Source organism: Morus notabilis, unplaced genomic scaffold (genome assembly GCF_000414095.1).
Source record: "Morus notabilis unplaced genomic scaffold, ASM41409v2 Scaffold3, whole genome shotgun sequence".
In the NCBI taxonomy this organism is placed as follows: domain Eukaryota; kingdom Viridiplantae; phylum Streptophyta; class Magnoliopsida; order Rosales; family Moraceae; genus Morus; species Morus notabilis.
Genome location: NW_010359918.1, coordinates 131,196 through 157,229, shown reverse-complemented (window position 1 = coordinate 157,229; position 26,034 = coordinate 131,196). Strand labels below are relative to the sequence as shown.

General features: G+C 37.6%; 3 protein-coding genes across 3 annotated transcripts; 1 reads left to right on the top strand and 2 right to left on the bottom strand.

Moving 5' to 3' along the window:
- Positions 1-2,013: 2,013 nt before the first annotated feature.
- LOC21401959 (NADH dehydrogenase (ubiquinone) complex I, assembly factor 6) lies at positions 2,014-5,223 on the bottom strand. The gene is given in 5 exon segments (XM_024163873.1): positions 2,014-2,849; positions 2,852-2,936; positions 2,938-3,091; positions 3,093-3,341; positions 5,115-5,223. Coding segments are annotated over 4 exon segments (906 nt in total). The 5' UTR covers positions 3,320-3,341; positions 5,115-5,223; the 3' UTR covers positions 2,014-2,409.
- Positions 5,224-8,634: 3,411 nt separating this feature from the next.
- LOC21401958 (hsp70-Hsp90 organizing protein 3) lies at positions 8,635-11,868 on the top strand. Its single transcript, XM_010095363.2, has 7 exons — positions 8,635-9,665; positions 10,054-10,342; positions 10,634-10,719; positions 10,871-11,094; positions 11,231-11,297; positions 11,385-11,444; positions 11,580-11,868. Exons 1-7 carry the CDS (start codon positions 8,781-8,783, stop codon positions 11,691-11,693), a joined length of 1,725 nt encoding a protein of 574 aa, XP_010093665.1. The 5' UTR covers positions 8,635-8,780; the 3' UTR covers positions 11,694-11,868.
- Positions 11,869-16,947: 5,079 nt separating this feature from the next.
- Positions 16,948-17,421, bottom strand: LOC112091071 (suppressor protein SRP40-like). The gene has a single exon (XM_024163854.1). The coding sequence runs from the start codon at positions 17,419-17,421 to the stop codon at positions 16,948-16,950; it is 474 nt and encodes a 157-aa protein (XP_024019622.1).
- Between the last annotated feature and the right edge of the window lie 8,613 nt (positions 17,422-26,034).

The window sequence follows — 26,034 nt, the reverse complement described above, 5'->3', positions numbered from 1 at the left end:
GTTTTAAGATTCATATGTGTACTTTTTAGTGATGGTTATTTATTTGTCTAATTGTTGCTGAGTTTTTTTTTTTTTTTTTTTTTATATTCCCGGATGGAAATCTACTTTTTAATACAACAATTTTGTGTATTATGCAACAAGGAGGGTCCTGTTTTTCGTCCAATGTTGATTTGCTTTTCGTGTTGTGTATAATTTACATGATAAACTATGCTTTTTTTTAAAGGATAAACTATGCTTTTTTTTAAAGGATAAACTATGCTTTATTTGAGGAGTTTAATGCTAAAGACAATAGAGTGAACAGGTGTTGTGTAGAAGTAAATTTTTTTTTTTTTTTTGCTCTGTATCATTTTCCATCATCCATTTCAAATTTGTCTTATTTTTTTCTACTCTAGCATCCTGTATTGAACATCGTTGCACATTTCGTTGTGTGAAAGAAATAAAATGACAATATCTAATTTACAAAAAAATAATAATAATAAAATAGATAGCCCAATAATACATATCAAAATTCATACTAGCAGCTCATTACACAATCAAAATAAAATGAATAATATCTTTTATAAAAATGAAATCTTACATTTAAAAATAAGAAAAAAAAGATGTGCGGAGAAGTTATTCATTAGTTTTAATAAAATAAAAAAAAGTTATTCGTTAGTCAAGGGCTTTAAAGGAGAATTTTTAAACCAAATGTTGTAGGCATTCCTATAAATTAATTCAACTTCCTCTCCCTCATGCAGCCTAGTTTATTTTACCGATTCGAGTTTTCAATTCTAGATTTTTACAGTAAAAAGTTATCAGAAAATGTCACATCGAACTTTTTCTGTTATAGTGAAAAGCTCTCAGAAAATGTCACATCTCAACTCAAATTAAAAACTTGAATCTGCGAAGTGAACGAGACTCTACAAAACTCATTCAAAGCCATTTTGGAACGAAACCTTAACGTCAAGCTGTGAGGAGAGCACCCAACATTTACATATCCAATTAAAGGTAATAAAACGGATCCATTTGAATTTAGGTTGTTTGCTTTTTACCAAAAAAAAAAAAAAAGAAAAAAAAGGAAAAAGAAAATGAATTTGGATCAAACTGAAAGATTGTGTGAGAGTGAAGGGATGATCTGATGTATGAATTTGCTTAAGCTTTATTGGTTTGTTTCTCCCTCTTTTAAAAATCATTTTGAGTGGCCCTTTTCTTAGAAAAATGGGAGTGGTTTAATTGAGTTACTTTTCCTTTTCTTTTTTCCACCAAAAAATAGTTAAGGATATTATCATCATTATAGGGTGGTTTTTACGGTTCTCATCATTATCACAAAATTTCGGCATTATTTCATAGGATGATAGGATTATGTCATTTATGTCATCATCCCTATCTTGTTTTATAGTTTTCACAATCCATTCTCCAAGCCAAGTTCCATACTTTAACAATCCATAGAATTTGGTTTGGAGTGAATGGGTGGTTCTCTTCAATTTCCTTGAGATTAGCCAAGTTCCATGGGTTAACATCTTTCTCTGTGGGTGGGTGTATATGAATTATGATTATGACCACATATTGTAGATTTCTCTTGTTACTATTTGACAAACTTGTACTTTTCTTTGTTGGCCCAACAATGGTGGTGTTGGCCTCTGACAATCAAGTATCTTTTGTTTTGTTGTTAGTTGGGGCATAAGGTAGAGAGGCCAATAATGGTATGGATTTACTCCGCATATTCTTGTTTAAATGTTTTGAAGCCTTCATCAATAACCAGCTGGTGTGGTTCAGTTGGTGAGAGTGTGTGACTGTTACCAACAAGGTCGAAGGTTCGAGGCCAGCCACAAGGTCGTGTGGCTGTTAATCTTGTTTGAATATTTTCTTGTATTTATTTATTTAATTACTTTTTAAATTCACGTTTCAGAAAGTGTGAACTTTGTTCGTTTGTGTGTGAGAGAGAGAATGTTACCATTACACTAGATCTCAATCCATTCTCTACACATTAGTGTGGATATCACCCGGATTTCTTGCACTTCCATTTGGGTCAATTAAAAAAAAAAAAAATTCGAAGAATTAAAATATTTAGCATCAAATTGTTGTTATTATCGATTATGTAACCTCATGAATCAATAAGATGAAGGAAGTTGCTTTGAAGCATTGAATTGATTATGGTGCTTTAAAGTTGCTTAGGAATGAATATACGAGTACAGCGTACTGGGATTGTTGCCTATAAGATGACTATCACCTTCTCCTTGTTCCAGCTGAGCATATATGTCTTTAAAGAAACTTACCTATATATAATTTCATTCTCTGTCGTAGTTGAAGTGCAAGAAATCTGTGTAAATCCCCGGGTGATATCCACATATGTCAACATAACTTTAAGATGCAAGGTGCAAAATCCACTTGGAAATTTATGACTTATAAAGGGACAGACAGAAAACCACGTCAGTATTTACCCCTCCAAGAATGCCACTTCAATCTCAACTGGAACCACAAGGGGGGCAAACCGAGGACCCCTTTTGCTAACCATGGATCAAACACATCGAAATGCACCCATCTTAGAGAGTCCAACAAAACTTGGGCAGGCACGGCCGGGAGGAGCACCTGACGAGCCTCAGCAGGCACCGTTTCTGCTAACCCACGAGCCTTTTGAAGATGAACATTAGCAACAGACGCCATGTCAAACATCACATTACATATTTTTTCCTGAGAATCCAAATTTATTTCTGATCGATCTCCCTGTTCAACTAGTAATCCATGCTTTTTAGCTACCTCAATCGGTATATATGAAAAATGGCGGTTGCGGCTAGCATGGTAAGGCAGCGACTTAATCAGCAAAAGAAGGCTGCTCGCTTTACCAATATGTGATGCTGCGTGATCAGCTCAGTGGACATGACACCACCAGCTTGCAGCGTTGTGTAAAGAATAGTTGATGCAGTATCTTCAGCATATCGCTCCAACTCTTCGATTTTTTTCTGGAATTTCAGTGACCTCTCTCCTTGCATCATTGATCCGAGCTTCTACTAACCGTTTCAGCCAGCCCTTGGTGATTCTGTTCTCGTGTATGACTGAGGAGAGCGCCTGTGCCGTTGGGTGTTCAATTGTCTTTTTGACGTAGATTTTGTCTGGCTTCTTGCCACCAAACCAGGCGCATAAGACCAATCTTGGGATCAGAAGCGACGTCCATAGCTCTGGCCGTTTCAATGTTGAAAGCACGGATTGCAAAAGCAGCCTTCCGCATGTTAGGGGGAAGCTCAAGAAGGCAAAGGTAGTGGTGGTAATCATAGCTTCGCACTTGCTGTGCGCAGTACGAGAATGCTGCCTGCAAGCTACTAGATTGGAAAGCACCATTCATTAAACTTTTGCTGCAGTTACACCTGTAGAAGAATGGTCCCATCAATTGTGAGGAAGAGGTTCAAGTAGGACTTTAAACTGTATGACTCTTATTAGATGAAAGAAGAAGATAACAAAGCTTAAGGTGTAATCAAAACTCCATATATGCATTAGGAGAAACTCAGTAACATCATCGTGAAACTAAGTTCTTGGAATAGAAGTGTTCTCAAGATATTATTTAAACTTTGATTAAAACTAATAAAATCAGAAATCAACACAGCTATTGATGCGAACAATTTTTCTATTCTTAATTAGATTTTGCTTAGAGTCAATAGACAGCTAAATCCTGCAAATCACTTTACTTAAATCTGCCTGGCTGATAATGATCCGTGACTATCATCACATTGCACAAAACGATCTCCTTGTAGATACGAACCTTATATGAACATCCAACATATCAAATAATGAAACAAATAAAAAAAAATCAGAAACATGGCAGCGACACCAACAACAAGCATCAGAGACAAGGAGAGCAAAGGTGAGGACTGAGGAGGAATCGGAGGGAAAGGAACCAAGAGAGAAGACTGGCAATGAAGAGGAGAGGTAAAAAACCTGATTGAGAGGGAAGAAGAAGAATGTATGCTTTAAACGACATAAAAGGGGATTTAAAAAAAAAAAAAAAAAAAAACAACTAAACAAAACGACGTGAAACAAACGGGAGGAAAAGGGCACGAAACACGACAAAATAGAAGGACAAAAACTTTGAACAGTTAAAACTGAGAGAAACTACAGTAAGCTTACTCTACTTTCTAAAATAGTTATAGATTATAGAAATTAGAAAGAGAAAAAAAAAAAAAAAGTAAACATATTTTGGATAAGGCGACGAAATTTTATGAACAAACTTCAAGTTATTCTACAAGCTAAAAGGCTTATTTTGTAAGCGTACCCTTGTCTAAATTTAAAGAAATCATATCGATCTTACAGCTAAAATGTCAAGACAATCTCTAGAATTATAATCAGAATACAATATCTCGAAAGGTAGAACTTGAAGGAAAAGAAAATGCAATGAAGTTGTGCGTTGAATATTAGGTTGCCAATATATTAGTGTAACATGTAAGGAGAAAGGCAAATCTTAATAACTACTGGTCCTGATTTACTTGTTACGCAAGGCAAATCTTAATAACTACAGGTCCTGATTTACTTGTTACGCACATAAACAAAGTCCAAAACTAGCTTGTTAAAGCTCAAAATGCATGCTCTCCTCTTATTCACCACACAAAAGCAATAAAAGAACACCATCTTTCTCACAGGAAATTGATCAAACAGTACTAAGGCATTTTTATTTATATTTATATTTATTTGTGAGTAAGGATACCCAATATTTATAAAACGCCGGTTAAGCATTCTAACCTATCGAAGATTTAATACACACACACACACACACAATGAGGACCAGCATAATAAAAGGCAAATCATTATATAACTATTGATCCTGATCCCTCGATATGGACATAAACAAAGTCATAAATTAGCTTTTCAGAGCTCAAAGTACCTGCTTTTCTTTTATTCGCCATACAAAAGAATTATAGGAATACCATCTTTCTCACAGGAAATTCATCAAACAGTACTATGGCAGTTCCGTGATATCTCATTTTTTTTCCACTCTTTAGTCCTATAACAGTATAGCCGTTAACCAAAGAAACCCAGCACTCAAAAAACGCCCATTAAGTATTTCTACCTATTCTAGATTTATTCATAAAATCAATGGAAATCAATGAAAAACCTGATAAAACAAATCAAGGCCACTTCAAGCGTACCTCAATCCTGCGAGTAGAGACTGAAAGAGTGGTGAAGCAACATGTTAAATTCAATGAAGCCTGCAGCGAGCACACTACTCTACACCATTGGCAATAGAGACGAAGGACGTAGAAAGAAGAAAGCAGGACGTAGAAAAAAAAAAGCCTTTTTTTTTTTTTTTTTTTTTTTTTTTTGCCCTTTGCTTGTTTGTGTCGTTTTGCGTTTACATAGAAACCGTTTAAATACATTCTTCCAGAGCGTAGAGAAGCAAAACCCAACCCTTTATAATGGGTTGGGCATAAAACAAATGGGCTTGCGACGGGGTTTTATGCACTGGCTGTTGGAAGCTGCTTCTTCCTCTTCTTCTTTTTTGTTTTTTTTGAAGGGTCTTTTTCTTTTTGGTTGATTTATTTTCACTTAATTGAGCTCTTAATGTGAAAACATTTGCACACAAAATTGATTAGTTGATCCATAAAAAAATGATTAGTTGAGAAGCCTTGAATATGAAAGTTAAGTTTAGCAAAAATTTTGAAATATTACAATATCATTTTTATATCAATAAAATAATGATTATATCATTATATAGTACAAAATATGATATAATTACTATGTCATTTTTGCTATATTTATAATATTTTGAAAATTTTGTTAAATTTCAACACAATATATGAAAATTTACTGTGTAATGTAATTACTATCTTTTTTAACCACCTCTTTTCATATATAACTGATTTTTTTTATTTTACAAAAATGGTTGTTATGTTTACATAAGTCAATCAGTGATTGACCTATGGACCACATTCTATCAATGATTGACATACGGTCAATCAGTGATTGACCGATTCATTATTAATTTATTATTAATAAACATGTAATTTGTTTATTAAAATTGATAAATTACAACATAATTTTAGTTAATTATTAATTAATGTTAATTAATAATAAAGAATAATCGAGTCAATCAGTGATTGACCGCTAAGTCTATCAATGATTCACTGTTGAGTCTATCAATGATTGACTGTTAAATCTATCAGTGATTGACTAAAACAGCCATTTTTATAATTTTACAAAATTTCGGCCATTTATGTTAAACATTCTTTAAAAAAAGGCTATTTTTGATTAAATCTCAAACTAAAGGTATACTTTTGATGAGATTAAAATTAAAAGTATACTTTTCTAGAAAAAAGTAAAGGCATATTTTCTAAATAAATCAAAAATTCAGAGTACGAAAAGGTAAGGAGTTATTTGGTATATATACTCAAAACTCAAATGATGATTCTGTTTAATTTGAATCAAAAAAGTTCCTATTAGTAGTTCTTTTACAAAGAATTTGAATCAAAAGTCAAATCATGGTTCAAATATACTTCCTAAATGAGCCCTAAATCATAGTTCAAATGGAATGACTAAATTGTTTTATGATTTGGCAAGTCGTGCATCCACCTAAGTTGAAACTTGACCAGGGACTAGTTTTGCCAAATCAACTGATGAGTGTGGTGGCAAATCTATGCAAGAGAAGCTAATCTGCCCAGTTATGGAACAAATATAATACCTGTGTCAGGCGAGTTTGTATGCCATGGGATTCCAGTAATCTTAAAGCCTCTATTCCCAAGCAGAAATGAAATTAGTGAACAGCAGCAGCAGAACGGTGAAAAGATAATTATGAGTTTTCTTAAAATAATTTAAGGAATAAAATTATCATGATAGGTGATGTAAAAATATTTTGACGGGAAAGTTGCCAAGTTGAAGGAATTTTGAGCAACAAACGCTCAGGAGGCACATTGATTTCATATCATATAACTTCAGCAAACCATGGACCTGCATTTCTTGGTAAAGTACTGGTATTGGACTTCAATCCAGGCAACAAATCAAGCTATGGCCCCTCCACACGCACCAATCAAAGTTTCAACATTAAACTGCACAGTGATGCTTGGATTCCAAATACATTTTGACGGCTAAAGTCGAGCTGAATAAGCAGCTTCAGATAAAGCATTCTAGAACATCAGAAACTGCAAGAGTCAGTGAAACCAACCATAATACAACTACACAAAAGCAACAAGTGTCCGGAACTACAACAAAGAAGCATATTATTTAGGAAAGAAACCTATACCTTTCTTTGGGCGACATTCTTTCCCATTAATTATAGTCCATGTTGTGTCTTTGGCATGTCTAATAAAAGCTAACTTACCTAGTCCACCAAATATAGCCAGAATCATGCATTTTTTTGGATCTTTTTTTTTTTGGGTCAGCTGTGATTATACCTTTTAATCACGTGACAATCCCAACGAGGGGATGAAAGATACAGTCCATCTCCAGGATGACGAGGGAAATAACCCTGGAAGCTCAAGGCAAAGACTTGTAAATGCACAACTATTTTCATGCTTAGCCATAAATATAAGTTTGTCTCTACCAGCACTTATCAGAAACGCTTAATATATGGTATTTATATCGTAAGGTTCAAGAATTTATTTTTCACAACATCATATGCATTCAACGTATTTTCTTCTTTGCCAGAGACTATGAGCATTGGAACGGCCTCATGATGGCTTGATGTATTTGTTATGAGTTTAATTTGATTAAACTTCACTGTAGAATACCATTAAACACAAACAGCACCAAATTGGGTATAATCTTTGAACGATTCTAATTTCTTCAAGATCAAGTCCAATAGATGCTTTAATTGGAACTGTTCCCCAATCTGCAATCTGCAAAGACAAAACCAATTAGCTCTTTTTATATAAGTTATCGGTTGAAACTTTAATCGGAATTGTTTTCGGAGATAACTGAATAGAGAAAGAAATTAATTCATGGAAAAAGATTAAAGAAATAAAACCATATAAAAAAATCACACTAGAATACCGTAAAATATCATGAATAAATGAGCAACAATATTATCTCGATAATGAAAGACAATAAAATAAAATAAAATACAAAATTTTTGCTTGAAATTTATCTTTTTCTCAACAAAGGCTAAACTAACACGGGGCCGGATTATAGTTCTTCATAACAAAAAAAAAAAAATTGTTAAGAACATATTCCATAAAAAAGAATACATACCGCTCATTGTTAAAATTTGAGAGGAAGAGATTTACGGTTGATTTGTTTTTACTTAATTTGAGCTCTTAACTTGTAACATTGATTAGTGGAGCAGCCTTAGATCCTTCATATAAAGTAGTATGACTTCCTCCAAGTATTTCGAGTTTAAATACAGCTCTTTGTCCTATGAGAGACTCAAAGTCCCGTTTAATTCCAAAATTCTATTTAATTTTTGTTGAATAAAATTTTTTTTAATTGATTATTAGTTATCTAATGCAATTTTATTTTTTATTTTTTTTCCTTTTGCTGAATTATCAAATGCAAGCTGGCCACGTGTGTATATGCATCCAAACACAAATAAGGACAGTGTTACTCTTTTTTTTTTTTTTTTGCTAATCAGGACAGTGTTATTCTTGTTACCAAACAGAACAGTTTCCTTCGTAACATTTTTTTTTTTTTTTAGCAAAGTTTCGTTCGTTACAATTACGAAAGGAAAAAAACAGAACATTCCAGAACCACGAGATTCCACTTCACCAGAAGTCTCTCGGCCCTGCCTCTCACTCTTCTTATAAGCTCAACACAAAACAAAACCATCTTCACTAATCTTCAATTTTCTTCACACCCTTCGAAAATTACAATCCTGCCCCTGCGCCATGGCTGACGATGCCAAAGCCAAAGGCAACGCCGCCTTCTCCGCCGGCGACTTCATCGCCGCCGTCTCTCACTTCTCCGACGCCATCGCCCTCGCTCCGACCAATCACGTCCTCTACTCGAACCGATCCGCCGCCTACGCCTCCCTCCAGAGGTACGCCGAGGCCTTGTCTGATGCCAAGAAGACCGTCGAGCTCAAGCCTGATTGGTCCAAGGGCTACAGCCGCCTCGGCGCCGCTCACCTCGGCCTTGGCCACTTCGACGACGCCGTTTCCGCCTACAAGAAGGGCCTCGAGATCGACCCTAACAACGAAGCCCTAAAATCCGGCTTGGCCGACGCCCAATCGGAGGCCCGCTCCCGTGCTGTGCCGTCGCCGAATAATCTCTTCGGCGACGCTTTCTCCGGCCCCGAGATGTGGTCCAAGCTCACGTCCGATCCGACCACGCGGCCCTACCTTCAGCAGCCGGATTTCGTGAAGATGATGCAGGAGATTCAGCGAAACCCTAATAATCTCAATCTATATTTGAAGGATCAGAGAGTGATGCAGGCGTTGGGTGTTCTGCTCAACGTGAAGTTCCGTGCTCCGACGCCGGAGGATGCGGAGATGCAGGAGTCCTCGACGCCGGAGAGGAAGGCTGAGCCGCCGAAGGAGGAGGAGAAAAAGGCACGGGAGCCGGGATCGGAGTCAATGGAACTGAGCGTGGAGGAGAGGGAGAAGAAGGAGAGGAAATCGCAGGCTTTGAAGGAGAAGGAGGCTGGGAATGCAGCTTACAAGAAGAAGGATTTCGACACGGCGATTCAGCACTACACCAAGGCGATTGAATTGGACGACGAAGATATTTCTTTCATCATGAACCGTGCGGCGACTTATCTAGAGATGGGCCAGGTAATTGCAAGCATATGAACTACTTAACTTGAAAGCTTTTGTATAAGTTGGCAATTATTTTGATGTGATGTTTGTAATTCACAGGACTGGTACTATTTTAATTTTTGGGTTTTTGAGCTTTTGGGCTATGGTTACAGGTGTTATTTATCAATTGGTAATCGTTGTCATGTAATCGTTGACTAGGGTGCTTTTAAGCATGTGAACTAGTTAACTAGGGTGCTTTTACATCAATTGGTAATCGTTGTCATGTAATTGCAAGTATATGAACTATTTAACTTGTGTTCTTTTAGATCAATCTGCAATTTTTTTTTCCCTCTGTGATCTTTGTCATTCATCCTAGGCATCTCTGTTTGAAATCAAGTTTAAATCCCTTTCTCTGGTATTTTAGTATGAGGAATGTATAAAAGACTGTGACAAGGCTGTTGAGAGGGGGCGAGAGCTAAGGTCAGACTATAAGATGATAGCAAAAGCTTTGACTAGGAAAGGAACTGCCTTGGTGAAATTGGCCAAGAGCTCGAAGGACTATGAACCCGCCATTGAATCCTTCCAAAAAGCTCTGACGGAGCATCGCAACCCGGAAACACTGAAGAAACTAAACGATGTTGAGAAAGCCAAAAAGGAGCTTGAGCAACAAGAATATTTTGATCCCAAGTTGGCTGATGAGGAGCGTGAGAAAGGTGTGTCTTCTCTTACTAAAATTATCTAGAATCTTTTATAGGCATCATTTAGATTTCCGGAATTAACCTAATTTGTCATGCTCTCATACTTTATTTCCTTTTTTTTTTTTTTTTTGCCTGGGTCCATGTGAGAATGGACTCCCTAGTCCATATTGTGACCACTTAAGAGCTTGTAGGGCAATTGATGTTTCTGTTTGAACTGAATGTTTCCCTGTTTCGGCATATTTCAATACTTCCCTCTGTGTATTAAATCTGTAGCTTGATTATTCGTTAACAAAAATGGATGTGCAGGAAATGAGTTTTTCAAGCAGCAGAAGTATCCTGAGGCTGTCAAGCATTACACTGAATCATTGAAAAGGAATCCCAACGATCCAAAGGTAGGAAAAAGCTTTGATGTTCTTAGGAATAGACTGTATAGTTATAGAACGTTGGAAAACCTTTGATGTTCTTAGGAATGGACTGTATGAATATAGAACGTGAAGTGCGTAGTCTGATGCTGCATCAACTCTCTTTTAATTTTATCTACAGGCCTATAGTAATAGAGCTGCTTGCTACACGAAACTGGGAGCGCTTCCTGAGGGACTGAAGGATGCGGAGAAGTGCATTGAGCTCGACCCGACATTCTCGAAGGGCTATACGAGAAAGGGTGCTATCCAGTTCTTCACGAAGGAATATGAGAAAGCTTTGGAGACGTACCAGGAGGGGTTGAAACATGACCCTCAAAACCAGGAGTTGCTTGATGGTGTGAGAAGGTATGGAACATCGAGTACTAAGCTACTAGCTAATGGTTTGGTGCTTGATTCTTTGTTTTTGTGCGCATCATGAGATAAAGGTGCACAATGGTGGAGAGCGTACTTTTTAATTGCCTCTTGAATTCTTTTCTTGTAGATGTGTAGAACAAATTAACAAGGCTAGCCGTGGAGATTTGAGTCCTGAGGAGTTGAAGGAGAGACAGGTTTGGCCTTTTTGAACAACTTTTGAGATAGGTTCTTTTAGGCTATTTTGTTAAGGATACTGTAGTAAGTTAAATCTGTTCCTGCAGGCTAAAGGAATGCAGGACCCGGAAATTCAGAACATCCTCTCAGACCCTGTTATGAGACAGGTAACTATAATTTCATATATATATATATATATGTGTGTTTTTTTGTTTTTTTGTTTTTTGTTATTATTCTTAAGGTTATACTTGCAAATTTGGTATGGAGCTTCTAAATACTATTTTTGTTGGGGTTGTCGACAGGTATTGATTGATTTCCAGGAAAATCCAAAGGCTGCACAAGAGCACACAAAGAACCCGATGGTGATGACCAAAATTCAGAAGCTGGTCAGTGCAGGAATTGTCCAGATTAGATGAAATTTCAAAAGATGCAATTCTTATGGGCCATGAAGGGAAAAAAGGATCTTTTGCTTGATAAAGTTGTACTTTCTCAGTGTGAATTTTAGTGATTTTGTCCAAAGCTACTTTCGGTTGAAATATTTTGAGTCTTGCTTTCACATTTATTGGTGATTCTAGTTTTAACCGTTTTAAACTCACTCTCACTCTCTCTCTTGCAAGAGCGCGCGTGTCCGCCAATACAATTTTATGATCATCTAGAGGTGTCAAACGTGCCGTGTCGGTCCTGCACGATACCTATAACCCTAAGCCCACCACGAGCCAAGCACAACCCTGAACAGTTCAGAGCCATGCTTGGGCCGGGCTTGAGGGGAGACCTTCAGGCCCAACCTTGACCCAAGCCTTTATTTGTAAGGGCCCGGGCTAGGCCCTTCACGGGTCGGTCTTAGCTCTTTTAATATTTTTTGTAATATTTAATGAAAAAAAAACGAAACATATCATATGCCTTTAAAAAAATATTTTTTTATCAAGTAAAACTCGTGAGGTGATCAGGATAAAATTTTAGCGAAAGAAAAAAGAGTACGGTATACAAGGATAAGTAAATTACAAGGATGAGTAAATTATAGTGCTTGAATTGCTTTCAGAAGATTTTGTTATGTTTAAGTTTGAAAAATATTTTTGAAGTGTATCATTTGTATAGTGTTGTTTGTGTCTTCTCGCTTCTTTCTAGTCTTTTACGCACATTAGCCCTTTCAAGATATCATGGTACATTCTACTCATCTTTTTGTTAAGAATTCGGTTTCTTGCACTAAATGCTTGCCTCGATGTTGCCGTTGACACTGGAGTTATTAGAATGTCACGTGCTACTTTTAGCTTACAGTGCTACAGGTGTTTATTACACATAGTTATGGAGATCGTAGTTTGGATCTTAAGCTTAATCGTTCTGATATGCAGGATCCTCTACTGGAGGCAAGCATAGAGCATACTAGATAAGGGGATGAAGATCATAATATAAAAGAGGGAACTCAGAATTTTAGAGAGAAAGAGAGAATTTAGAAACTCATATTTGATTACTGGGAAAGCTGTATACAAGTTCTTCTTGGTTCGAGGAACTCTGCCTAAACCAAGAGAATGCCTCTCAATGTATAGCTGAGGCCAAACACTAGTCACTCCAACAGGATAAGATACAAACTAATATACTTTTGACTAATTGGGAAAGACTCGCGACTTTAAATAAAGTAAGAAAAGATAAAACTACTTTCAGTGGAGTGGCAGACATGACACTGTTACACTTTTGACTTAAGCAAAAAGTAATACTGTACAGGATAGAGGATAAGGACTTATGACTGAGAGATGGGTCCCATCACAGAGAGATAGTGCTTGTTTCTGTGGATGAATTGGACGGACTTGTTTCTTGAATGCAGTCACGTGTAAGCCACTGATTAAGATCTATTGGTGAGTCATTATTTAGGTCTTGGGAATCTTGGAATAGTGTAGAGTTGAAGTTTGGTTGTTCCTGTGTGTCTCGGGGTGGTTGAGCAGTATCTTCCTGTGTACCTTGGGGTGGTTGAGTAGCGCCAAAAGTTGATGCCCCTCCTTGGTTGAAAGCAAAGTATCCACTGTTGCTAACAGTGAAGATGTTATCTGGCCCATAGACATGAAGTGGCGGAGCTATTGCAGAGCTGGTGCAGGGTCGGAGCAAGAGATCTGGTTGATGTCCATTTTCTCTGCATAGAACTTTGCCAAGGTGGTCGGAGATATCCTTGAGAGACTGGGGATAGTTATACCCAGTGTACAAAGCATATATCTCATGTTGGGTGTAAAGTCCTTGTGTCTGGGAATTGAGTAGATATGGACGGTGTAGGAAGAAGATAGTGTGCACCCGGGGGACTTCTCTAGGGGAAAGGGTCCAGACTTGATAACGCTGAAGGAGTTGTTCGACTTCTTGTCTCCACCATGGGAGTGGATTGATCATTTCTAGAAGTTGCCAAAGAGCTGACCCCTCGTTACTGGGATTACTGAGATGTGTGTGCATATGCATTAATGGGTAGTTCAGAGCGATCTTGTAAAGAGACATTAGGCACCATACGTACTAGATGTCGTCTTGCGTAACTTTGACAAAAGGCCGGAGGTGGAAGATGGCAAGGTATGGCTGGTCAGGATTGTACATGAGTTCTGTTGGGTCGATCTTACAGACTCTAGATAAATAGTCGAAGAGGTGGATTCTTGCATAGTGTTTGATTCGCTCAGGAGGAGCTGTACTATCTAGGCCTGGCGAAAAACGGTGGTCTGGCTTTACCGGAAAACATAGCGGTGTGTGGACACTGTTATACATATAGATAAGAGGGAAAGCCTTTTGGGAAGTGATTATCTGGACTGGCTTTGGTCGAGTTAAGAAATCAGGAATGAGATTGTGGTGGCCTTTTATATGTTTGACAGAAAAGTTATATCTTTCAAACTAGCTTTTAAGTCTGAGTAATTGCGGATCACAGAGAGTTTTATTTTTAAAATCAAGGACTTTAGGGAATGATGAATTATCCATTCGGACCTCAAAATTAAATCCTCTAAGATGGAAATCAAATTTTTGAATTCCATATTTTACCGCAAGAATCCCCTTGTAGATGGTGTGATAGTGCTTTTCTGATTCTTTACACTGGCCACTGGCATGACCACAATAGTGTTTCTTGTCATCTTGTTCTTCGATAAGAATAGCCCCCCAGTAGTGGTCACTTGCGTCTGTTTGTAGCACTCTTTTTCCTGTGCTTGGAATCTTCAGTGGTGGAGGTGACTGGGCTATCTTTTTTAAAGCACTGACAGCGACTGTCTATTCTGTCCCCTATTGAGAGGGATTCCTTTTCAGCATCTTTGATAGCTGGCTTGTGTGTTCAGTCACGCGTGGGATGAAATCCCTGAGATAATTGACTATTCCTAAGAATTGTTGAATCTGCTTTACTGTGAGGTTCTTGTTTGGAAACGTCAATAATTCTCGAGCAATGTGCGGGCTGGGCTGGAACTTTCCTTGGGATATCTGCATCCCTAGGAATTCGATCTGCTTTTGTCCTATCTGGCTCTTCTTTTCTGAAAGCATGATTCCGTGTCTGTCCACGATTTGATGGAATTGGGCTAATAGGATTTTGTGGGCTTCTTCATCCTTTGAGAACAAAAGGATGTCGTCTATGTAGATCAAGGCACTGTACAGAATAGGCTCAAAGATTTGGGCCATCGTTCGTTGGAACAGTGATGGAGATGTTTTGAGGCCAAAAGGCAGGACACGCCATTGGTATTGTGCATCTGGAATACAGAAAGCCGTTTTGGGCCTGTCTCCTGGGACAATTTCCAATTGCCAAAAAGCTCCATTGAGATCGAACTTTAAGAAGACTTGGGCTTCCTTCAAATGAGTGAACAGAGAGCTAGTTTTTAGAATGGGAAATTTGTCATCTTGTAGGAACAGGTTTAAAGGCTTATAATCAATAACAAGCATTTTCTTTCCCCTGACCTGTTCGGATCTCTTTTCTACATAGAAGGCCTGACAGGCCCAATTTGACCTGGTGGGCTCAATTAATCCTTGTTTGAGGAGTTGAGCACATTCTTCTCGGGCCAGGGCTAAGTCTGATGGTGTCATTCCTGGATGAGTAGCCTTCGTGGGGTTGACATCCTCATTCTTTTTGAAAGGAAGCTGTATGAAGAACTTCTGATTTTTTCATAATGGGTTGGGATGATGGAATTGATCATGACTGTCAGCACAACATTTCAGAAGTTTATCCTTGATGTCTTCATATCTTGCTGGGGCCTCCTTGATGGAAAATATCTTTAGAATGGCGGAGTAGGGCTTGAACTGTCTTTTGTATTTTAATCCTGAAGGGAGGATTTGAAGGCTTCTTGCTTGACAGTATACGTCCATTCCTATGAGGAGGTCTTTGTCAGGCAGTGAACTTCCGAGGACCTTTGTCCATATGACACAACCGGGAAAGAACTTAATACTAATTTTGTTTTTGGTAATTAGTTCTGTCTTGAATACTTGGTCGTCAGTAGCTTTGAAGTATTCGATGTGTGGGATCCATAGATCCCGTGGAAGAACCTTCAGATTCATCATTGTTCTTCCTGCACCAGTATCCATGTAAGCGATCAGGTTTACTGGATTATCATACTTTGAGGCTAGAATCTGGACTTCAATGTTTGGCAGTGGAGGAGTTGGCGTTGCCATGGAATATTGCTTCATGTTGTAGACTGGGACATGGTAGTCTACTTATTCTTCTGGGCCAGAGTCTTCATAGTCTGAGTCAGGGATAGCAAAGACTGTATCCATGTCTGGATCATCCTGTTCTGAGTATAAGGACTCAAGATCAGCATTTTCTTCATGTTGATATGTAGAGCTGGCCTGCAATTGTTGCATGATTCTGGCGGACTTGGCAAATTTCTTTGGACAGTTTTTTGAATAATGTCCTTTTTCTCCGCAATTGAAACAGCGGTCGGACTTTGGACTGTCATGTTTTTTCTTTCTGAAGAACCGGAACCTTCCTCCTTCTTTTTTATCGAACTTCTTAGTTCTGGCGGATCTTCTTGTGGTTTTATCACGGGAGTGCTTTGTAGGGCTACAGAAGCATTTGTCATCTTTGCATTTGATATGTAAGTAAGGTTTTTTACAAGCCTTCTTGAATTTGGACCTTTCCTTCATCATGGAGGAGAATAGCTCTTGTGTTTCGCAGAGTTTGTTAAGAGCCACTAGAGCTAGTTGATGAATTTCCCCAACGGAGATGTCCTTCAACTTCTTCTTTGTAGCTAGAATGGACCTTTGAAGTTCTGGCTGTAGTTCTTGCGGCAGTGATGATAGGTATACTTGTCGGAGGTTTGGATCGTTGAATCCGTTAAGCATGTAATACTGCCGAGACATTCTTTGATAATGAAATTCAATGTCTTTTCTTTTCAAAGAACAACATTTCATTTCAAAGTATTCTTGACGTATCTGCTTATCAATGAGATTAAAATCTCCGACGAACTATTGGTGTAAGAGTCCAAGTATTCCTGCTACAGTGTCTACTTTGATGAACTGAAACTGTCTATATCCTCCGAGACTCTGAAACCAGAATCTGAGAGTGCCAGTGAATCTAGAGGAGAATTCTCTGAGGACGGCTTGAAGTTCTGCCCTAAGTTTTGACATTTGTAGGTCAATCCATGCTCCGAATTCACTCATTTTTTCTCTCTATTTATCTGGAGGAACTGTGTCAAAGGAGAACCAAGGACCAATTGTTGGCTTTGCAGATGTATTTCCTGACTGCTACTGAGTGTCAGGAGGCTCTTCAACTATGGGGGATGATTCCCGTGTGGGTTCTCCCATCTCTGTCTGTGTCTGTTGATCATTGGATCCTGTAGAGGTAGCCATCAACAGTTGTGTGATGTCCATGGTATCGTTTGCTTCTTCAGACTCCTTGGAATCTGTTTCTGTTTTAGGTAAACTTTCTGGAGACTCTGATGGTTCTGAGTCTGATTCAGAGGCCGAGGCTGATCTAGAAAATATTTCTGATTCTGGGGCTCTTTCTGCCTTTGAAGGGAAAACCATGCAGGCATGAGGGTACTCATGTCTTTTTTCTTTTGCTGGTTTAGGCTTTTGCGAAACAGGTTCATCTTCTTCTTCTGAGGAAAAACTCATTCGAGTGGTCTTTGATTTTGAAGAAGTTGGCCTTGTCGAGGTAGACGACTTTGAACCCGATGGGTCTGACCATATCAGGTCTTTGAAGATCTCATGGGTCATTTTAAAGACCTTAGAATAGTCAGGCTGAGAAGAATAGGAATATGACGGGAACAGGGATGGACCAAAAGGAGGGAGAGGATAGGAGGGTGGATCGAACATTCTCCTTTCTCTTCTATCTAGGTCATCATAAATCTATTTGAGTTTAGCTTTTAACTTTTGAATTTCCGCTTCCTTCTTGTCAAACTCTGGGCCAAAATAGCCCTGGTTGATGAGGCTTCTCAAGTCATGATCTAGACGCTTAATCCTTGACTGGAGGTTCTCATACATTCTTTTTACTTCATTTCCAAGACTATTAAGTCTTTTATCAGTAGGGTTAGCTTGGGCTATGACCTTGTCAACTTTGGTTTCGATCTTCTGCAGGACTTGGTTCTGTGCCCTGGCGTTTTGGGTCTGCCAATTCAGAACTTCTTCTGCCTGCGTTGGAGCTTTGATTCTTCTGTCTGGTTGTATTTCTGTAGGCTGAACATATGGCCGGGAGGCCACCTTGGTTGTTTGGTTCACTTGCCTTTCAAGAGCTGGGAAGTCTTGGTCGTATGATGTGAACATCATGCATGGTGTGGTGTCTAAGACGGATGAGTTCCTGGAGTTTTTCTTGACGGCCCATGGACTGTCTGGGTCATCAGGGTGGAATTGTCTTCTGGTCGTCTAAGATTGAGGGGCGCAGGCACCTTTTTTCTTTCTTCTTCTGGTACTTGGATGATCGTCTTCCTCTTCTTCGAGATCCATCCAGCAGTCGCAGTCTGGGTCACACATAGAGGGATCAGAATCCCATATGAAGTGACCGTCAACTTTATCTGTAAAGATCTTAGATCCGTCTGCTGTGAAACAAGCAACAGGGACGTCTTCCTCTGTAGCAACTGGTTTGATCATCAGGGACGGAGTTGTGCTGGAGTTTTCATCAGGAAATTTGAAGACAGTTTTTACCTGTCCATCTTCAAACCGGATGAATGTTGGATCTGCTGTATGAATAGGCTTCTGGTTCTAGTGCAACTTTTCATAGTTGGTGAACCATTCTAGAGGCATCAGTTTTGTGATTTCTTCTCGGGAGAGCTGCTTGGGGATCTGCACAATGGTCGGGATCTCATTTTCTCTTTATGCTATGATTAGCAGAGTATCCGGTGTATGACCTGGAACAAGGAGATCGAGTGCATGATTTTGCAATCTGTAAATGAGCTGATGATGGAGAGTGGCTATATATGAGGATGGGACTTGTTCTGCACCTGTGATAAGGAGTTGGACTTTGAGACATGTGGTCAAGTTTGGATTCTTTAGAGGTATATTGAAGTTTGGGAAAATGGTTAGCAGGACACTACTAGCATGAAGGGTGGGGAGTGTGGTTCCTATTATAGCATGTTCGTACTTGGTATGCCTAGTATCTAGGAGGGCCAGACGAACAGTAACGGGTAGACCTTTTCTGCCATGAAGGGTTAGGATGAGCCTGATCGCCCCAAAGTGGAGATATGTATGGCCTTCAGCAAGCCACTGGGTGATGAGCTCTTTTGGGATCTCAAGATCAATATATTGTTCTCGAGAGGTACTGGGTACAAGACAATTGTCAAGCTTGGAAGACTGAACATATTCTTTAATGGTGGGTTTATTACTGGAGATAAGTTGCCTAATAGTACGACGGTGTCTTTTGAAAACATTATACGGGCTTAACAAAGGAGGGACTGACTCTTTTACTATGGCGGTTTCTGGTATATAAGAGTATTCGACTAAGTTTTCTATTCTAGAGGAAAGGGATCTTTTACAAAGACTGGGGATAGAAATAGATGAGGATAATCTAGCGGGTTCTGGCTGAGTAGGAGTTTCCATGGTATTTGGGGTTTTCCCTCTTACTCTTCCTTCCTATTCCTTTATATTGGAAAACGATATGTCTTGCTCTTCCACCATTGTAAGATGTTCGGTTTGTCATCATCAGTTACAAAATTAGATTCAAAATATTTTACTAGTTCTGAAGACGCTTGTGTTGATGACGATCTCGATGCTTTCTCCTTCATCTTTAAGAAGCTCAACGATGATCCCTTAGGCCCTGAATTGCTCATTGACGTCGAAGTTGTCTGTTCTTGCTGTCATGTTCCGTATTTTGTTTCATACAAAGCAAACAAGTTTACTAACATTTTCCTAGCCTCTTCTATGGTTAGTTGCATACCAATACCTAAATTATCTACTATAGCAAATATCAAACATTCGGTCTCATCTAATCAACATCTAGGATTTAATATGGTTGCTAATGCATATAACATAGGACAGTTGGCCCAATAACTTTTAAATTTAGCTTTCATTTCATTAACTTTCGGTCTAAAAAGATCAATATCCCTATAAAATATAAATTTTTATGGGACAGTTGGCCCAATAACTTTTAAATTTAGCTTTCATTTCATTAACTTTGGGTCTAAAAAGATCAATATCCCTATAAAATATAAATTTTTATGAAATATTAAATAATTGATGTAAAGCTAGATGCGCAGTAGGATAATAAACACTAGAAAGTAACTCAGTAGCGTTGTAAAATACTTTTAAAAATTTTAAAAAGTACTCACCTATTTTTCAATCTGCATCATAAATAAAATGCTCGTCGTGCTTACTATTCACGTACGTAGTGATGATATGTTGATACGGAATTGCAGTCTTCAACATTAAGTAGGTGGAGTTCCACTTATGTCTCACATCAGTTCGAAACTTTCTTGGCCACATCTAGATGTTCCTGCAATATTGTCGAAATTCTCAGAGGCGAGCTCCAGAACTAGATATGAAAGATAACGATTCTCTAATTTTTGTTAGATGAGGGGAAATAGATTCAATTCTTGCTTGTACTACTAAATTTATTATATGATATGCATACCATTGATGAAAAATTTCACCACCAAAAGGTGGTTTCAAATTAACTTTAAACATGTTAATAGCAGCTGTGTTAGCTGATACATTATCAAAAGTAATTATTAAAATTATATCTTCTATCCCATAAAAATTAAAAATTTCCATTATAGTTGAAAAATATTTGCGTTATGTGGAAATAGACATAAACGAAAACTAATTATTCATTTTTGTAAAACCCAATTCCCGTCAACATAATGCGCCGTGACGCATAAATAACCAGTTTTATTGCACACCTCCCAAAGATCAGAAGTACAAGAGATTGTAACATTGAAAGACCTAAAATTATCAACTAAAGATTGTCTCATTGCATAAAAAAATTTAATGCAATCAGCTTGAGTTGTGTTGCTACTTACCCGTTTAAATTGTGGAAGGCCGTCTGAATGAATTCCTCAAATGCTGAATCATCTGCAAAAGATAAAGGTAATTCGGCACTAGCTAAAAATTTAGCTGGTGTTTCACGAGCACGTTGTGCATCATATGTAAAATTTTATAAACCTTGTGATGTGAGTAACAATGTTTGTTGGTGAGAGTCCACACTACCACCTTGGTGCAACGGTAGACATCATTTTCAATGTCTATCAAAATGGTCAGTACCCCCAACCTTTTTGTTAGAAAAGTATTTTTTACAATATTTACATACCGCACGCATTTCAACTTCACTTGATTTTGGATTAGGCCGTAGCTCCTCGGTGAAATGTTGCCATGCAAGAGCAGTTCGCGGTCTTTTTCCCCTGGCACATTCTCCAACTTTCTCATTGTGCACCGATTGATTATCAATCGGAACAGTATCCGGTTCAGTGGGGTTGGAATTGTGCATCAACATTTCATCCTCGTAAAATGGTTGATCTCCAAGATCAGGGAAATTAGGGAAATTTTCTTCCGCCATTTTCTATAAGAAAACATAAATTCATGTTAACAAAAGGGTTTATAAACAATAAACAATGTAACTAAACATTAAATAGAAACAAAATACTATACCAAAAATAATGAGAACCGAGATTCAATACATTTGTTTTGCGGGATGTAGCGGAATTTGATTGAAAATTGCAAATGAAATAGATAAGAGATATGAATCGAGATGGAAAACTAAGAATCAGAGAGTGAATATGAGAGATAGAGTTATGAGAGTAATAGTAGTTGAGAGTTGAAAGAGATGTAGAAGTGTGAAGAATGTTGTGAGTGAGGTGGGGTATTTATAGGGTTTTTGGTGCGGTTTTTCGAAATTGTGCCATTAGGCACGTCGCGGGCCGGGCTTGGAGGGGCCATTTCTGACAGTTAGGCCCGTGACGTGCCGGGCCGTGTGCCGGGCTCGGTGTGACCGTTGGGCACGCCACGGGCCGCGCCGTGTTAGGCTAGTACCTCTCACGGGCCTGGGTCGTGCCACGGGTTGAGGAGTTGCGGCCCAACCCTAGCCCACGAGATGTGCCGGGCTGGCCCGGCCCGTCACAGTACAGGATCGGGCCATACCGAGCCCAACACTATAGCGGGCTAGGCCGAGCCGTCAATGGATAGTCCGACTCAATTGACAACTCTATGATCATATGTTTTCTTCCCACGAGTAACGTGAGCTTTATCACCAAGAAGCCATTCATCTGTAATAATGTCGTGGTATTTTCCTATTTGCATTTTTATTACAAAAATAAAGAAATAAATGAAACCCGACCAGATTCCTTTTTAAATAGTGGTCAGTAATATTTTGTTGCAACTTAAAACATCTCATTTTCGACTTTAGTGAAAATAAAACCTGCAATCTTCGAACTGTGGAAAATTGTTTCACGTTTACTATGACTGTAGTCAAAATCAAAGCTTATTTTAGTACAAATGTCTTTCAACTCATTTTAAGATGAATCCAATAAAGTTTCCATTCTTGAAATCATTATTACTTGTTTCAAAAGGCCTCATATTCTAATGAATGTGGTGTTCTCATGATAATTGTCACAAAGGCCCCATATATTATTGAGAGATCATGACATTTTTTATAAACCATAACTTATACATCTGCATAGTTTATTATGTTTTGACTCTAATGATTGTCACACTTAAATTACTTTAGTCATTAAACTTTGTTTTTTTTTTTTTTTTTTTTTTTTTTTGTTGTAAATTTTTTTTTTTTTTTTTTTTTTTTTTTTTTTTTTTTTTACTGTTATGATCCTTGTCATAACAATTGATGGACGATTTCTGAAATTTTATAAAGATAATCAATTTTCAACCGCATAATTGCTGAAATTATTGAAGAGAAATTACATTAAATTGAAACTATTATCTTTATTATTGTTAAAAACCCTTAAAAAATTTAGTAAAGTACTTTTCCTTTTAAATAAATCACATAATATAATATAGTAAATTACAAGTTTAAAAAAAACCCATATGAATTGAGGCTCCAATACTAAATTTACAAGTTAAAAGAAACCCACTGAGATTGAATTGGAGCTGGATATATTTTAGCGTTTCGAATTGTAATTTTTGACTTTTTCATTAATTTATAAAATCATTCAGTTCTAATGGAAACAATAGCTTTCTTTTCTCTTTCATTGTTTTGAGTTCAAAAGTTTACAAATATATAAAAATAAATATAAAAACAACAAATTGGGCTTTTATTTATAAGTACACAGAAGACAAAGGACTTCATTAAATATTGATGTAGGACAAAGAAACAACTAAATTAGAAAAAGAGAAAAAACTAGAAATACCATTCAGATTATAGAGAAATATTATTTATATCACTCTATTAATAAATAAATAATTTTCATTAAATTAATAACGAGAAAATAACGGGTCACAAAACACCATATTATTTAGAATAACATAAATAATTAACATATATAAACGATAAAATCATAATAAATCATGCAATTCTCTCATTAGAAAATTACTCTGACAATAAGTCATATATAGTAAATTGGTATTCATTACAAATTTTTCCTCATTATTTATAATTTATGAGGATACAATTACTTTATTTTTAGTAAACTATATTAAGCAAATACGTTTCTCCTTAAAAAAGAAAAAAAAATACTTAAATACTCTTTAGATTTTTTAAGGGAAATTTTCATTCAAAAATTAACAAATTACATAATAATAGTGCAAATGACTACCAATTATAAAAAAAAAATTGACCATGAACATTGACTAGATCCACTAGTGAAAATTAATGAAGTACAGGAGCGAACACAAGTGTCGAGACCTAATAGAGCATACACAAGTGGCACAAATAAAATCTAACGCGACCAAAACTCCTTACAAAACCACTACAGTTAATGGATAAAATAAGTCGACCAAAACCAAACCGCAAATACTGAGGACATAAGCGGCACAACATAGAAACCACCTGCATTATTATAATACATACACATGGCAAAGACAATGGCTTTATAAAAATTAACAAAACACTAAGAAAACTATGAATGACCTCAGCCAAATGGGAAGAAACGGCAAAGACAAGCTAGCCACCATGGTACGGAGACTAAAGAACATGGATTTGAGTAGAGTCACTGTAGAAGAATCACGACCACCATCGATAAAAAGGAAAGCGAAAGCAACACAAACGAAGCCTCCACACTAGAGATTCGCCGGAAACCTCCCGCTCCTCGCACTGGCGGAAGCCGCCATGCCTCCACCTCCAACACCAATCACTTTAAGACACTCGCCGCCCTCCCCAAAACTATAGCAATTAGGGGGCTGAGATCCTTGAACAACGGTGCCACCTGATTAACGCCCTAAAGTGATGTTCACAAGCGGTCAATTGTAGCACAGAAGGGCGGTCGTATCCACAGAGAGATGACAAAATAACAAGAAAGATTAATAGAATAAGAGCGTTAGAGTAAAATAAATAACAAGTGAATTAAAGAAAAAGAAGAATTTTAGAGATTTTTGTTGCAAATAAAATAAAAAGGATAAAATTTGTATGAAGGAAATTCAGTTGTAAAAATGGTAAGGTGTCGAGAATCCCTAATGTTTCGTTCACCAATTCAAGTTTTGATTCACAAAATAAAAGGATCGAATAACTTAAATCTCTATATTGACTCCGAAAATATTATCATTACAAGTTATCCAAAATCGACAATATATCAATTTGACAATATTGCAGTAAAAGACAATTTATAAAATAATTTGAATAACAAAACAATGCGTGACATAATTACATAAGAAAAGCGTGACTGAACTTATATAAAAATTTGCACACAATATTTTGAAAAGTAAAAGAAAGATAGATGAGATTTAATTCATTCATATATTGAACTTTACAGCACAAGGAATCAAAAACCTGAATTGGGTCACTCAATAAAAGTTCATCTCTAACCTCACTAAGAGAACTTTAGCCTAGCTTGCAAAACATTCTCACAAGTTCTAGAGAGAAAATATGAGAGTGACAGCAAGACGACAGAAAACTGAATAATAAGAGCTTACAAAAACCTTAGGCTAACCCTCTTATTTATAGCGTTCAGAGGATGCCTGTCAAATAAGGAAATAAATAATAAAAATAGAAAATTACAAGAGAAAATTAAACAAAATAAAATTACACATAAATTAGGAGAAATCATATATATGATTTGGGGAAGAAATCTGGCCAATTTGCTCCCATTTTGAAGGAGAAATTCAGACTCATCACTCAGTGGACACGTGTCGCAACGTGATTGGCAGTGAGGAGACAAAACGTCACGTGTCGCGCGCGGAATGGTTGGAGCTTGCTGGTGCTGAACAGGCGCAGGGTCCGCATTAGACAGCTGGCGCGCGAAGAGTGGGCGGTCAGCTGGACTAAGCATGAGTGGGATCCACACGAGATTGGGTTGGAACGCGCTGGAGATCGCGCGTGAATGGGACGCGCTCCAGTGGCTAGGCAGTGCAGGTGACGCGCGCGAGGGAAGCTGAGGAATGTGGGAGAGCTAGGACGGTGGGGCCCACAACGCTGATGCGACGTGGCCGGCTCAGCTGGCTCGGCGCGACTCTCCCTTTTTCTGATCGGCTTGTGGGCTCGGCTGAAAAGCTTGGCTCAGTTAGAGGATTTCTTTTATGGCTTTTCACACTGCTTTTTATCTGTAAATAATTAAGTAAAAATTAGATAAATTCCAATTAAAAATATTATGAATAAAAATAATAGAATTGTTTAATTAAAACTTAAATATTTTAATATTATATAAATTAAAAGCAGTATTTATGGTGCATTTTCATACACTAATCACTACCATACTCTAACTCACCAGATCTAGGCCTTCATCACCCATGGATCATGGCTATCAACGGCCAACCAGACTCGCATGGCCTTAGCCATTGTCTCAAGGGCTAAGAGTCCGACAACTAGTCATTTGTGGTGCTAAACTCCGGCTCTAAAAGGGGATTCCAAACTCGAAATTCTAGCCGCACCTCCTTAGAGAAAAAAAGAATGAGAATATAAAAACGAATTGGATCTAATTTCAGAAACATGTAAAGGATAATACTCATTAGATTCAAGTGTTATAGATTAAACCAAAGTTATTTATTTATTTTTATTTATTTATTTTATGATCATTTCGTCTCTCTCTCTCTCTCTCTCTCTCTCTCTCTCTCTCTTATGCTAATACAGTTTTATGATCATCTGTTTCCTTTCCACGAGAAGGGTGGGCTTGATCGCCGCTAAGAAGCCACATTCGTCTGCAATAATGTCATTGTCGTTTCCTATTTGTTTTTCAATTTTCATTACAAAAATAAATAAACAAACAAACAAAATGAAACCCGACCAGATTCCTTCTTGAATAG

What these genes read in the sequence shown, in the direction of transcription:
- LOC112091071 (XM_024163854.1), bottom strand. Translation starts at nt 17,421, where the DNA reads ATGACCCATGAGATCTTCAAAGACCTGATATGGTCAGACCCATCGGGT.
- LOC21401958 (XM_010095363.2), top strand. Translation starts at nt 8,781, where the DNA reads ATGGCTGACGATGCCAAAGCCAAAGGCAACGCCGCCTTCTCCGCCGGC. An exon ending in GGAATCCCAACGATCCAAAG is followed by an intron (nt 10,720 to 10,870) that starts GTAGGAAAAAGC and finishes TTTTATCTACAG; the next exon opens with GCCTATAGTAATAGAGCTGC. An exon ending in AGGAGTTGAAGGAGAGACAG is followed by an intron (nt 11,298 to 11,384) that starts GTTTGGCCTTTT and finishes CTGTTCCTGCAG; the next exon opens with GCTAAAGGAATGCAGGACCC.